At 37.7% G+C, this 16,260-nt stretch overlaps 1 protein-coding gene across 2 annotated transcripts in view; it reads right to left on the bottom strand.

Annotated features, from left to right (window-relative positions):
- Positions 1 to 300: 300 nt before the first annotated feature.
- The window catches only part of snx7 (sorting nexin 7), a 78,210-nt gene continuing 62,250 nt past the window's right edge, over positions 301 to 16,260 (bottom strand). The window contains exons 9-11 of one of the 2 annotated variants that reach the window (XM_059648040.1): positions 12,065 to 12,217; positions 9,407 to 9,497; positions 301 to 2,354 (exon numbers count right to left, since the gene is read on the bottom strand). In XM_059648040.1, coding sequence (XP_059504023.1) covers positions 2,311 to 2,354; positions 9,407 to 9,497; positions 12,065 to 12,217 — 288 coding nt within the window. In that variant the 3' untranslated portion in view covers positions 301 to 2,310. The remainder of the gene's footprint in view (positions 2,355 to 9,406; positions 9,498 to 12,064; positions 12,218 to 16,260) is intronic. The other variant, XM_059648041.1, reaches the window with a different exon arrangement.

Here is a 16,260-nt window from a genome sequence, read left to right on the forward strand (position 1 = left end):
GTTTATCATTTGGTACAGAGATGGATGAACTTCTTCAAAAGAATCTTTGGAATTTCCCACTCCAAAAAGTGTTATAGACACTAGTGTGTTGATTACATTTAAGGTTTTAATAAAAAGATTGAGTTTCCCGCGAAATAAAGGGATATGAGGAGTGGGTGAGAAAATGAAGTTGAAGTCCAAGGTCAGCAATGATTATATTGACCGGCAGTGGAGTCTTAACAGGCATTCCGGTCTACTCCTACTTCTATCTCATGCTGTTGCGTAGCAATTTAATAAAACATAACATTATGGTGACTCAATGGTTATAGACTTTTATTTTCCATTTATTATTTCTTCATGTTGGAAATCACATTTTCATACAATGTCTTTACATTCTCAAATATGCATTTAATAGATTCCAATACTTTAAGGTAAATACATTTAAACTGGGTCATGCATATATTACTCATCTACAAAGTGTTGCAATCTAATCCTAATATTTATGCATCTATTTAATTGTGCTTGGAAGAAAACAAGTTTATACATTACATATACCAATGGTTTCATAATTCTACTTCAATAAACAACTTTCATTTACTGGTCACTCAATAAAATATTAAATCTGATTTTGTAAGTTTAAGTTTAAATGTTTCAAAACAGTCTACTTTATTTCAAAAAGCTTTTAAAATATCATACTTAAAACTTGAGAACAAAACTAATCTTGTTGAAAAATAATTTGAAAACTTCAAAAAAATGGTCTATAGTTAGCGGTCAACATTAAAAAAGATAAAACCATTCATTTTTGGTTCTTATTTGGTCCAGTATGCCACTTAAATTGCGTGCTACATTTTGTTCTAGCCCAATACATTGTAAAATGCTCCCAGAAATTACAGACCAAAATGTTTCTCACAGAGTTTGATCAAAGAAACACAGTGTATGGATGCATATTAAGTCCAATCTTTCATGATGCACTACACACTGCAATGTCTTTAAAAGGCTGAACCACATCTCTATTGTCAGTGGCTTAGCTATAGAGGATAAAGTGAAAATGTACTTTTATTACCAAATAAATGCTTGCTATTATCCTCAAAAAGGCACAAGCTGTCATGAGAAAAAAATTGCAAGGATAACATGCAGTACAATTTCCTTTAAGAACCCAGATATTTAGTTTCTAAAATTGGTATTTGTATAAAAGAATGTATAAGAATTCAAACAATTAGAGACTTTAGACAAATTGGATTGTAGCTCATAGATACATGGCGATACGTTCTGTTACTATTAATCAGTTGAATAAAAGGAATTGGTCTTTGGCAATAATACAAAATGGAGATCAGGTCAATGGAAAATGAGGGGGGTGTAAAGTATATGCAAGAACAGAAGAAACAACAGCTGAAAGGCGCTTTGAATTTGTTCTGCCATTTGAAAAAAGAATGGCTTATCTTCAGCCTCCATTTCATCTTCTTGCCTGGTATTTTTAAAGTCCAAAAATCTGTCTCAGCTTTAAATGCACAGATTGACTGGCATTCATTGCCCTCAGAGATACAGAATTCTAAACATTTTCATTTACCGGGAGAAGAAATTCCTCGCCATCTCAGTCTTAAATGATCAACCCAATATCCTGTGTCTATGCTCCCTAAAGCTTTATACAATTAACAATTGGGTGTATTGGTTCACGTGTGTTTTAGGCTACTGCCAGAGCACAGTTTAATTCTACATGTTTTCATAATAAACAACATTGAAGAAATTAAGATCAAAAAATCCAAATGTAAGTGAAGAATAAACAACCTCAAGGCAAGACAAAATTATCTTATGACATGATGTGTCACTTGTTGCATTGATATAATGTTACACTATCGGCATCCAAACTTTATAACAAAATTCCCCAGAGCCAAGCTGGGGGAGAAAAGGGATAATTTTACAAAACTGTTCAGAATTAATGTTCTTCGATCAAGACAATTTATTTAAGGCAGTTAAACTCATTTAAGTAAACATCATTTCATTTTGTGATAAATGTTTATTTCAGAATCATTTGTTTGCATTGATAGGTGATTTTGCAAAGTCATTAACTAAGCATTACCTGAGGTTTAAAACTGAATTCCATTGGCCTGCTTATTCTTTGGATTGTAGAATGTTCAAATCATTAAAATAACTAAAAATGCAAAAAAGGGTAAAATGTTCCATCAAGTTTAAAAATTATGAAAGAGTCCAGCATTCTTCTTTAATAAACACATACATTCTTTAGCCAGAAAACAATGAAACAAATGTAGCAGTTCAGCTGAATTTCAGATAAGTTGTTATGCACTTTCTTTTGCATTTTCGTCACCTTTCATCTCAATCTGTTGAGAAGCCAAGAAAGACTCCCATGTAGCTAGACACTGAAATGCAAAAACATTTTCTTTTAATATAAAATTTGCAGCCTCAAAGAAAAAAAATGTCACTTGAAACAAAAGCAGCAAATCTTGAAAATAGATTTAATATAAAAATGTGGACAGATCAAATGAGATAACAAAGGGTTGGTTCACAGTGAAACATGACTAGCAAAGGGACTATACCGCCTGGGAACCCTGCAGCCATATGGTATCAATGTGGACTTCACCAGTTTCAAAATCTCCCCTTCCCCTACTGCATCCCTCAACCAGCCCAGTCCGACCCCTCCCCCCACTGCACCACACAACCAGCCCAGCTCTTCCCCCACACCCACTGCATCCCAAAACCAGTCCAACCTGTCTCTGCCTCCCTAACCGGTTCTTCCTCTCACCCATCCCTTCCTCCCACCCCAAGCCGCACCCCCCGCTACCTACTAACCTCATCCCACCTCCTTGACCTGTCCGTCTTCCCCGGACTGACCTATCCCCTCCCTACCTCCCCACCTACACTCTCTCCACCTATCTTCTTTACTCTCCATCTTCGGTCCGCCTCCCCCTCTCTCCCTATTTATTCCAGCTCCCTCCCCCCATCCCCCTCTCTGATGAAGGGTCTAGGCCCGAAACGTCAGCTTTTGTGCTCCTGAGATGCTGCTTGGCCTGCTGTGTTCATCCAGCCTCACATTTTATTATCTATATACCTGAAATGTTAATGTACCCATTCTATCTACAGCGTTGAGTAATGTGCAGAATATGACAAGTTTAATTGCATATTTTAATTATACTGAAAACAAATACTTTAAAAACAAAAATGCTATTATATTAAACACGCCATTATATATTCTTGCAAGCTGCCGAGATAAACCAATCCTGAAGTCAAGGAAGTTTGTAGGCTAGGTTATTCAGATATTTATTCCCATGTTCAGATCGTACATTGCACCTTTATTTCTATATCCCCATTTCTGTAGATTCCTAAATCCATATCATTAGATGCATTTAATGAGAAGCTAAATTAAGTGCGAAGGAGAAAGGCATAGAAAGGTATGTTGATTGAACATGATGCAAGTTGAGAGGGTAACCATGCAGGCCATAAACACCAACGTACCCCCAGGTGAAAGACTGTGCAATCATTTCCTGTTTAACAATTGAAACTGCTACATTGAAGTGGTAATGTTGTAATTATACACTTCCACAAGTGGCACAATATCACCTCCACTTGGAATTCTTCCTAAATTTCACTTCTGCCTTCTCACCACATTTTACCTCTTAAAATCACCTCTTTTACCAGTTGGTCACCCTCCATGACCCTACAACTCTGGCTCAGCCAGTAAATCTTTTTGATTACTTCCAAAAGTGTCTTAGGAGTAATTTTTGTTGAAGGTTCTACATAAATGCAGGTTGGTTACCACATGGTGTACATAGAAGTTTAAGTTGAAGGACCACAACAAACACTAAGCGAACAATGTTTAAATCAATGTTTTCCTTCCAGGAGCAGTATCCTCAGGATATTTATTGAGCATATCTCTTTCTTGACTTTTAAACCCAGATGTCTTAGTTATTTAAGAAGAATCCAAAAACTGATGACCAATTGCTCATTAAAGATGAATGGAAGAATTTCCCTACTCCCAATTTTCTCCATGTGCCAGCAAAACAAACAGACCTGAATAATTCAGTGCAGAGGATTTCTCTGGTTATATAACAGTCAAAACTCCATAAGTGTATTTCCATTTTTCTTGAAAACAATTGACTGTTGTACATTTTGTCAATAAAATATATACACTTCAGTAACTTGAACTTAAAAAAGTATTTTTCTTAGCAAAATTAGGCTTAATGCTCTTTTTTATTACAAGACGTAATTTTACTTTGCTGGTCCCTTGAATTCCAACATAATAATTACTGTCATCAAAAACAACAAAACTTAATCACTGACATTTCTATCACAGAATCGGTTTATTCTCATTTTCAAGTTTTCTTCTACTGCACATTTTATCATTTCATACATCTTCCGATGGTAGCTCAATAAATTTAAAAATGTTTACTTTAAATCTAAGGAGTGGTCTGAAGCTCATGACATTTATTTAAGTTTGCTTGACATGTGATCACTGCAATAATTTGCTGTATGATTTCCAATAATGCCTTGGTTTGAATAAAAATGGATTCTGCAATGCCGCTATAGATCTGTCAGCATCACATACTAATATCTGTATACGTGTAATACTAGCAGCTAAATAGACAAAAGTTGAAATTGAAAACTTTTAAATGGAAGTAATCTAAGGACGAGTCTGGAAGATTTCACATAAAATTTAGTTGGTGGCTTGCCGCATTGTGGGATTGTCCTTGTGAAGATGATTGTCATATATTACCTTAGAAACAAAAAACTTTTGTAGTTTGTGTAGATGGTAACTTTGTGTTTTGTCCTTACTGGAGATCATGTTCTTATTTCTCTCAATTCTCAGCAGTCCATTGCATATTTTATAGAACTTGGTTAGTCTATGTTTCTCTCCTTTGCTGTAGTTATTGCTGTTCCAAATCTTCAATCAAGGACATGACATTGCTATATGATGTGGTTTACTTCAATCTTATTTACATATCTGAAGAGTCACACTGGACTCAAAACATTAACTCAGATTCTCTCTGTACAGATACTGCTGATCCTGCTGTGGTTCTCAAGCATTTTGTGTGTTTGCTTCAGATGTCCAGCATACAGTATTTTGCTTTTATTATTTACATATCTCACTTGGTTTAAGAATCTGACAGTTTACAGAATCCAGAATTGGAGAAACAAATGTGAGGCTGGATGAACACAGCAGGCCAAGCAGCACCTCAGGAGCACAAAAGCTGACATTTTGGGCCTAGACCCTTCATCAGAGGGTCTAGGCCCGAAACGTCAGCTTTTGTGCTCCTGAGATGCTGCTTGGCCTGCTGTGTTCATCCAGCCTCACATTTTATTATCTTGGAATTCTCCAGCATCTGCAGTTCCCATTATCTCTTGGAGAAACAAATGTTTGGTTATGTATAACTAATAAAGATTCCTCTTCAGAAATCCAAAAACTGTATGAGCTTTAGACGTTGAATGAGCAAAGCCCACTGATGACAGTTTTTAAGATGAAATCCCAGGTACAGTTGTGAATTTACATGTGGAGGATTTAATTACAGTAATTAAAGCTCTCTATTGGTGGATTTTTTTTGTTAGTGACACAACAGCAACACCATTTTTTGTGTGAAATGAGCAGAGTGGATTCCTCTGGATCTTTTGGAATTTGCTACTATTAAATATTAAATATTCAAAGTGAGAAACCAATGTGAATCAGCCCGGATGCTAGAAAATCACTCACTGAGGAACAGAAGGAAGCAGAGTATCTAGTGCATCTATGATTTTTGAAATTAATAGCAAGCTAAAGCCAAGGTACTTTTGAAGGAAACACATTGAAATAATCCAAAAATAATTGTTCATGAACGTAACTATTCTATGAGCATGGCATAAGCAATCAACCTCATGATTACAAATGTTGTTTTACGAAGTAGACAAGAGTCATGTGCTATTGATGCTGCAGAGCACCTATCCCACTTGAAGGCAGCGAGAGTTTATGGTTTAGAAGATCGCGTTGTCAATGAGGAAAGGAAAATGCTGTTTGCTGGGTTGAGAAAATCTGCTAAGGAAGTGCTTCCCATCATTTCCTATATAAGCAGATGTACAAAATATGCATAGCAGAGCAATTCCCCTCAACTTGCCTGCATGCAAACAAAACTAAAAAAGACAAATTTTACAGCTCTCTCAAATTCCTACAGCTGCTTACAGTATACCACAGCAAACATTTCACCACATGATAAAATTGGAAGAGATATGGAAAGATGATGTCACTTATCAATCAGGATAAAATCCAAACACCATGGGTTAAAGATAATAAAATGTGAGGCTGGACGAACACAGCAGGCCAAGCAGCATCTCAGGAGCACAGCCTCACATTTTATTATCTTGGAATCTCCAGCATCTGCAGTTCCCATTATCTCTGATACCATGGGTTAAAGTCCCAATTCAAGGACACAAGCACAGAATTGCCACACTAATACAGTGCTAAATGAGCGCTGTTGTGGAGATGTTAAATTAAGGTCTTATTTTTTGCCAGATGGACGTGCAAGATCTTGTGCCTTTTGAACAGCAACACAGCTATCCTGGCCAATCAGGACTCCGCAGCCAACAAACAAATCAGGTTACATGGTCATTTATCTTAATGCCATCACTGGAACCTTGCTGAGTAAAAATAGCCTGTTATAGTTCCTACATTTTAAAGTAACTACACTTCATAAATACATAGTTAGCTATAAAGCACTTTGGATCATCCTCCGGTCATGTACAGCACTACAGAAATCCAAATGTTCATTTCTTTCAAAGAAAAACAGATGTGTCCAGATATAACTAATTAAAAAAAGGGACACATGCTGCATTTACATAACTCCTGCTGAAAATATAGATATTAGGATATTAATAAATTCTTTAGACCTAAATGGTGGTCAACATCTCAACAGCACTGTATTTGCAGAAGTTTACCCAAGATTGAGGGGATTCAGGATGGACTGAATAGGAGACTACCTGTCACATCAAATCTTTAAGTTACTTAAACAGCATTTAAAACCATGAGCACAGAGAGAGTGGGAAATACTGATGGAGACTGGTTGCAACATCCGCAGCAACATAGTAACCGTTGGGGGTGGACAAAACTATTCATTCAGTTCTGCACTTCAACATAACAAGCAGCGAATTCTCTAGCATACACTGCAACTTTCAAGCATTGAAAAAAATGGATTCTAGAAACTAGAAATAAGAACAATCTAAAACAATGGTTTCAGGCAGACAGCTCCTCTGACTTGCCAGTTAACAAAAGAAATCAGGGAAAAGAGATATAAATCAACCTACAAAATCATAAGCTGTTCAACTACTAACAACAATGCAATCAGCAAACCCCACTGCAATGGCTTCAACTGATTCAATTATTTGCTCCTCATGAACAATTTGGAGACTGACCCAAATATGTTCCCTTTTAAAAATTCACGTTTTTAGACATACCTCTTATTTGTAATCTGTATGCATGTGTACGTGTTAAGGACTCTTTGCACATTTAGTAATTAATTACGTATTTGTTAATTCAAGAAAACTTGGTTAAATTGCTCCTTGGAAAGTAAAAGTTCATTGCCATCTGGGAGAAATGAATCCAAAAAGGGGATTCTTTTTAAACAAACATTGTTACAAGCAGCTGAGCTGGAGTTGGGGGTGGGGGGAGACAGAGAGCACGAGAGAGAGCGCGTGCGAGAGAGAGAGAGAGAGAGAGAGAGAGAGAGCGCGCGAGAGAGACAGACAGAGCACGAGACAGAGAGAGAGAAGAAGGGGGCTCAGTTCATTCTTCCTCAGCCAGGTGCTGAACTGTTAGCAGTGTTTTCACAAGAACTGTCGTGGCTTAGAAGCTTCCGTCCAGGTTTTGGTTGAAACATGATTGAGCTACCATGTGGGAACTGTCAAGTACAACAGTCCTGGGATTGGTGCTGAAACTCCATCAAATGAATGCGTAAAATGTGTACCTCAACACCTCTGTGGTTGTGGACATAACCACTGGTCCTTGGTCAAGAACCCCTAAATCCTGCTCTCGACTTGGAATTCAATCAATTTTCAAAAATTAAAATCGGGCTGGAAGAGAAAACGTTTGGGAAACAGTTCCATAGTCACTCACAAGAGTTCAACATTTTATTTAATTAAGAATCCTAATGCATCATCAATTCATCGTTAGTGCTGAAGACTTGAGCTTCATCAACTTGTCACACACCTAGCCAAGCTGTACCCAAAAAGCTGGACAGATCCAACATGACCAATTACTTCCTCACCTGTCTATTCTTGATAATCAGTAAAGTGACAGGTGTCACGAACAGCACTATCAAACAGCACCTGTTTTGCAACAACCTGCTTAGTAATGGCCAGTTTAGTTTCTGCCAGGGCTACTTAGCCACCGACTGCAATACTGCCTTGATTCAAACGTGGATAAAAAAGAGTTGAATTCCAGGTGACACGAGAGTGACAGCCCTCAACTGCGTGTGGTACAAAGCAGTCGTAGCTAAATGGGAATCAGTGGGATGCCAATCAATCTCCATTGGTTGGAATCATAGCTAGCACACAGGAAGATGGTTGTGGTTGTATAGGTGGTTAATCATCTCAGCTTCAGGACATCTCTACAGGAGTTCCTCAGGGTAATGGCCCAGGTCCAAACATTTTCCTTCCATTGTATCCTCAAATGTGGGCAAGTTTGAGAATGATCACACAATGTTCAGCAACATCCACAACTCTTCAAACATCGGAGCAGTCCACATTCAAATGCAACAAGGCCTGGACAATATCTAAGCTTGAGGTGACAAATGGCAAATAACATTCGCGCCACATAATAAATACCAGGCAACAACCATCTCCAATAAGAGATAATCTAACCACTGATTTTTGACATTTAATGGCATTACCATCACTGCATTCACCACTATCATCTGGGCATTACAACTGACAAGAAATACAACCGGACTCACCATATAAAGCATAATGGCGACAAGAGCCGTCAGAGGCAAGGGATACTGCAATGAGTAACTCACCTCCTCATTCCGTAAGGCCAGTCTACCATCTACCAGGCAGCAAGTTAGGAGTATGACGGAATACTTCCCACTTGCCTGAATGAATAAAGTTCCAGTAACACCCAAGAAGCTTGACACTATCCAGGACAAAGTAGCTCGCTTGACTGGCACCACATCCACAAGCATCCACTCCCTTTGCCATTAGGGCTCAGTAGGAACAATGTGTTCTATCAACAAGATGAACTTTAGAAATTCAAAGATCCTCAGACAGCACCTTCCAAACCCACGAGCACTTCCATCTAGAAGGTCAACTAAAGCTGATACATTGGAACACTACCACCTGCAAGTTCCTCTCCAAAACACACACCCTCCAAAACAGTGGAAATACGTCACCATTCCTTTCCTGCCACTAGGTCAAAACCTTGAAATTCCTTCCTTAAAGATATTGTGAGTTCACTTACAGCACATGGACTGCAGCAATTCATGGAAGTAGCTCACCATCTTCTCAACGGCATCTAGGGAAGAGCAATAAATGCTGGCCAGCCAGAAATGCTCACGTCCCACAAATGAAAAGAAAATGGTTGTAATTTAGCTTGTACAGGCATCAGCAATTATTTCTGAGGAAGCAAACAAATAGGACAGAAGAGCTATCTTCCATAATTATCTGTGCATGCAGTGAAGATGATTTCCTCTGCAATTAACAGAAACAGATCCTAACTGGAAATCAGATATTAAAAAGTCTGCTGAATATTGAATCAAGTGAATGCAGGATTTGTTCTTCTTTGTAGAGACCCTCAATTCCAAGCACTATTATGTATTGGATTTTATATTTAATACATTACTGATACAGTAATGCTCTTTATGCTCTATTGTAAAAGAAATCTATTCACACAATTATTTAAGTGCGTAAAATTCACAACCTAATTTTAGGGCTTGGATGATACCAAAACAAGAAGAGCATAATTCAAGCAATCACAAAAAATCAGAATATTTAATTCAACAATTATCTTGTGGTTTGACTTCACATTGCTCATGTTTAAGTTACAAAAGAAAAAAATTTAAATTTGTTTGCATGACAAGTTTTTTTTTCATTCTACACGTCACCACAGATGACTTTAAATTTGGGAAATCAAGTAAAATTTACTTGATAGCAAAAACAACTCCTTCACTCGAAAAAGGGTGACAGAAAGCAGGAAACTACATGCCAGTTAGCTTAAAATCTGTCAAAGGGAAAATATTAGAAGAATTTAGGGGAATCTGACAGAACCAACCCGTTTTGTCAAGGGAAATCATATTTAACCAATTTATTGGATTTCTTTCAAGAAGTAACACATACTGTGGATGTACTCTACTTAGAATTCCAGAAGGTAACTGTGAAGACTCAATATAGGAAATAACATATTTGTGTGGAGAGAACAGTGGGAAAATAACAGGGCATGTATCGGCATAAATTTTCCTTTTCCAGAGACAAACAGGGTTCAGTACGGGAACGCAATATTTTATAATTTACTGAAACGATAGCTGAAGGGACACAGATTGCTGACAGAAAAAAAGGTAGGATAGTATGCTGTGAAGAGAATGCGAGGTGGTGATAAAGGAATATAGGTAGGTAGACAGACAAAGGTTTGACAAATTCCCTTTTTGTCTCTCTTAGATGGCACAGTGGTTAGCACTGCTGTCTCAGTGCCAGCAACCAAGGGTTAAAATACACCCTAGCCACTGTCTATGCAGGGTTTGCATATCCTCCCCATGTCTGTGTGGGTTCCCTTTGGTTGCTCCAGTTTACTCATTGTCCAAAGGAGTGCTGGTTAGGTGGATTGGCCATGCTAGGTTGCCCAGTGTCCAGGGATGTGCAAGCTAGGTGGATTAGCCTTAGGAAATGCAGGGTTACAGGGACAGAATGGTGATGGTCCTCGGAGGATCAGTGTGGCTAGATGACCAAATGGTCTGCTTCCACATTGTAGGGAATCCATGAAGATACTGTACATTGCAAAATTGTTCATTTTAACAGGATGAATAATAGTGAAGCATATTATCTTTCGTTACTCACTAATGGGTTGTGAGCACCACTCGCTGGTCCAGCATTTACTGCCTCTCGAAATGGGGAGATATTGCTGAACTAGGATGCAAAGGGATCCAGGTGTTCTCAGACATGTATCACAAACTGCTACTATGCATGTACAGGAAATAACAATGAAAGTTAATAGAATTCAATTGCTTATTGTGGAGGGGAATTGAATATGAAAATAGGAGGTTACCCTTCAGTTGTGTAGCGCACTAATGAGACCACATTTAGGAGTACTGTGTACAGAATTGGTTTCCTTATTTGAAGGAATCAAAAGGTTTAGAAGTAATTCAGAGATAGTTTCCTAGATTATAGCCTGGAATGGGTGGATTGTTTTGTTATTAGGAAATAATAATTCCTAATTGCTGGACAAGCTAAGCTTGTATATATCAGAGTTTAGAAGAGTAAGGGGCTGATTGAAACATTTAAGACCCTTAGGGGTCTGGGCAGGATGGATGTGGAAAGGATGTTTCCCCTTGTGGGAGATTCTAGAGCTCAAGGTCACATGTTAAAAAGAAGAGTTTACCCCTTTAAGACAGAGATGAGGTCAAACTTGTGCAGTTTTGAGTCTTTGGAAATCTCTTCATCAAATAAAGTGGAGGATGCTGAATATTTTTAAGGCAGATGTGGGAACAGATTCTTGGTAATCAACGGGATAAAAGGATATTGAAGCAGGTGAGAATGTGGAGTTGAGCTATAATCTGATTTAATGGTGGATCAGACTTGGCTGACTAAGTGGCCTATTTTTGCTCCTAACTTATTTTCATAAATATTTGTACATTCACATGTTTACTAAATCTAAAACTTGGCTAGAGAGGAAGAAAAGGTGGAAATAAGTTGAGAAAGCAGAACATAAATGCAAGTATGAAGAATAATTTTAATGCAATTTCCCAGTTCAGTCAAAGGGTTTTGTCTGAAGACAGCTAGTTTTAAGATTAGCTAGTCGTCAACCACTCCAGTGTACTTAACCATGTGCTTCAGGACAGGTTGCTCTTTAATTTGCTGTTCTTCACTACCAAACTGGAGCATCATTCCAAAATTGAAAATGTCTTACCCTTTCAAAATAATGAATATTATTTTCAGCTGCATTACAGAAAGCAGATTGCAAATCATTCCGCATGTTGATAGACCATCTTTCCCAATCCGCTTTCAAATCGCTATTGGCACATTCAACTTTATCCTCAAGATGTCCAATATCTGCCTGAAGCTAAAATAAAGTTAAAGTTAATCACATTAACATTTCAGACATACGTGCATATTAAGCTAATTTTATTTAATACTACACAAAAAGGCAGACATTGGGAAATAATAGTGAATAGACATGTTTTGCAGAACGGAGTATTTCTAACATTCTTCTTTAATGCTTTCAAAAAGGTTGAAGATTAACCCAACAGAATACATAACATAATTCTAGGCAAGATACCACTGCATATATCAAAGCATCATATACAAATTATCAGCTGGCCTGTAAGGCATTGCATCATGAATCTATAGCATATACTCTGAAAAGTAGCAAAGGAATTATCTATTAAGGAAATCTAATGAAAGAATTAGTTTGAAACTAGTGCATTTATCTTCATGGCCACCACACATACAAGGCTGTACTAATTTGAGATGGCATGCTTGTAACTGCAGCCTAACAGCAATCAACAAAAGTTTCACATAATAAAGTAGCCTCAAGGCAAGATGCATTTTGGCATAATTTTGGATACCATTTTGCATTTAATGCATATACAAAATTAATTTGTCCTCTGGCAATACATAATTTTGAATGTTTTATTTAAAACATTCAAAAGGAACTACTTCCAATTTTAAAATATAAAGCTCTCACCAAACAGCAGGAATTAAAAATCTTTCAAGACTTCACTTTAATTTCCTCTCGTCTTTTTGCCAAGCTTTTTGGCAAAATCAAGTCAGATCAAATGGTATCCATCTCTAAATATGATCTCATTGTTAACATTTTACTTGAAGTATTGAAGTGTTAACGTTCCATCAAGACTATGTTTCTCCCAGTGATACATATTACGAGAAGCACAATAGATGGCTTCTTATAGACGGTAGGAATGTGGTTCTTCAATTATTAATTTGTGTCTTCCTGGAGGGAACGCAGCCAATTAAACCAGAGTAAAAATACAGAAGTTGGCTTTTCTTGTTCTCGGGTACCCAAAACAGATTTTCATTGTCAGGTCTCCACAGAACTTGAGCTTTTGCCAGGTCCAGGTGCAAATCCTCAAATCTTACATAAATTTTGTACTTCAGTTGGAAAAGTTGCAGTGAATTTGAACAAATGAAAATAAAAATCAAATCCATTTTCCAGAGGTCTACCTTATTTTGATTCAAATTCAGTCACCAAGTAAAAAGAAAAACTATGTTCTACTATTTAGCTTCACAATCCATTCGAGCATGACTTGGAAACAGTCCACAATAGCGTAATTATGCTATACTACCTTTAGAATGAACTGCATGTCTTATTTATCGGTTGACATCCAAAATAAGTGTCAAACCTACATATAAACTGTTGGGCTTTGGCACCATGAACTAGGCACAGCAAGAGTGGCAGGAGCTGACATCTATTTCATGGTTTGTTCCAGTACTGCAGTACAAGTAAGTGCTCCATATAATGAAGTCAGTTTGCTAAGGAAAAGAGCTAAACCAGGGGTTGTTTCAACGCACCTCCTATTTTAGAGCTTTACAATTCTCTTCCAGGTAAATTGCATGCAAAGCCTTTTATGCACAAAGCATTTGTAGATTAAGACTGCCAAAGATGTGATTTTGCCAGAGTGGTGGAGAGAGAGACCAAATCAAAGGTGTGTAGCACAAAGTAAGTAATACAACGTACTTAGCCCTGTAATATTTTTCTGGTATCTTCATGCAAGATTATGACTTTCCAATTTTAATGCCAAATAAATCAACTATATCCATTACACATTTCAGCTAATCAGCTCTATGCGAGCAAAGACAAAATGGCAAGTTATCATGGGAACGGAAACTGGCCTGTTAAATTAAACAGCCTGATCATCAGCAAGCATTTTAAACACTAATTGGAATCAGCATTAACTGAAAGTGCTAGAAATATGAACTTAGAAAAAAACCAGTAAAGTATTGATCAGTCAGCACAGGCAATGAAAATGGGCTTATCGTTCAAAAAAAATTCACCTCTCACAGCCATAATTTGGTCCTAAGTGCATTATTTTTGTTTCAAATTATTCCCCTTTGAACGAGTAACAATTTCAGTGAAGTGGTTCCAAAAAATGTAAACGGTGTCAAGTTTTTTTTACAAAATTAATGAAAAGAAATGATTTTATTCTTCACTGTTAGTTACTAATGATGTGGTACTGAATGACAACATTTACTACCTATTCTTGCTTCAGTCCGGCCCACTATCATTTGACATGGGTATCGAATCTGCAATATCAGCTACCTGCTAGAAACAGGTATAGCATTAAAGGTACAATGTTAAGAAGTTATGCCATTTTGAAATATCTATGGTGAATGCACTACAAATTGCTGCCTGATACAAAAAAAACGAGTCTGCCTCTGAAAGGCAAAAAAGCTTTTACTGAGCCAGGTGTAGTATATAAAACCGATTGAAATATACATAATCATCACAGACCATACTTGAAAAGTAAATAATTGGTTGGTGATAAAGTGATTCGTGAATGAGGTTATGAAAGCTCTATGTAAATGCCACTTCTTATATTTTGGTAAGGTCCACCAAGGCTCTTTTGATAACATCTTTTATACCATTTAGCAGGTCAACGGCAGCAGGTGCATGGGAACACCAGCACATGTAAGTTCACTCCAAACCACTCACCATCCTAACTTGGAAATACATTACTGTTATTTCACTGTCACTAGATCAAAATCCTCGAATTCCCTCCCTAAGGGCACTGTGGTTCAACCTACAGTACATGGATTGCAGTACTTCAAGGAGGCAGTTCACCAATAGCTCCTCAAGGCCAACTAGGGATGGGCACTACCAACTAGGGATGGGCACTAAATGCTGGTCAGCATCCCATGAGTGAATAAAAAAAAAGTCCTCTACAGTCCCAATTGAGAATTACATCACCATTCCCTTAGTGCTACTGCTCAAAATCCTGCAGCCTCCAATTCAACAGCACTTGGGTCCACCAACACAGATGAAAATAATGCAAGATGACTCATTAACATGTTCAAGAACATATCAGAAATAGGCAAAAAATGCTGGCCTTGCCCATGATACCTGTCCCAACAAGTTAAAAAAAAATGAAACTGCTTATCTTTGACCACCTACATGAGGCTAGCCACAAGTTCACTGCCTACCGTTTGATGGAAGCTTTTTTTCTTATTCATTCACGGGATGAGGGTGTTGCAAGGTAGCATTTATTGCCCATCTCTATTTGCCCAGAGGGCAGTTAAGAGTCAACCACATTGCTGTGGGTCTGCAATCACATGTAGGCCAGGTAAGGATGGCAGTCTCCTTCCCTAAAGGACATTAGTGGGATTTTTTTATCCCCTCTGACAATCAGCAATGGATTCATGTTCATCATTAAATATCTGGAATTAAGCATCTAATGAACACAAAATCCACCACCTATTGTGGCAAGATTTGAACCTGTCTCCAGATTATTACACAGATAGCAGATGCTGGAGAATCTGAGATAACAAGGTGTAGAGCTGGATGAACACAGCAGGCCAAGCAGCATCAGAGGAACAGGAAGACTGACATTTCGGGCCTAGACCTTTTCTGAAGCATCAGCCCTCCTGCTCCTCTGATGCTGCTTGGCCTGCTGTGTTCAAGCAGCTCTACACTTTGTTTTTTTGCAGATTATTTTCTGGGTCTCTGGATTAAGAGTCTAGCAATACTACTACTAGGTCTTTGCCTAGTATCATCTCATCAATATGGACCTTATGTTTCTTAAAAAAAAAGCCCATTCATGTGAACAAGACGATACTATAGAACTAATCATGTATTACATTTTTAATTTTAAAAATTAAAATACAGAACAGAGTTAAATATGTACAAATGCACAGTCGAAGGGTGGTGTGTAATAATATGTTGGAACATCAACAAATGACATAGTCTGAACATATTTAGCTACTAAGCTTGGTCACTTCATCCTATGGGGATATTGAACACAAACCATATGCCTTTCCAAAGAAGGGGAATATCAGAGGGCTGTCACTTTTTTTTGCCTCCAAGCATCTAGTAAAAGCAAATGGCAGAGAAACACCCATTTTTACAACTTGCATAGTATATGGCAGGAGACT

The sequence above is a fragment of the Stegostoma tigrinum genome, chromosome 8 (genome assembly GCF_030684315.1).
Source record: "Stegostoma tigrinum isolate sSteTig4 chromosome 8, sSteTig4.hap1, whole genome shotgun sequence".
Lineage (NCBI taxonomy): Eukaryota > Metazoa > Chordata > Chondrichthyes > Orectolobiformes > Stegostomatidae > Stegostoma > Stegostoma tigrinum.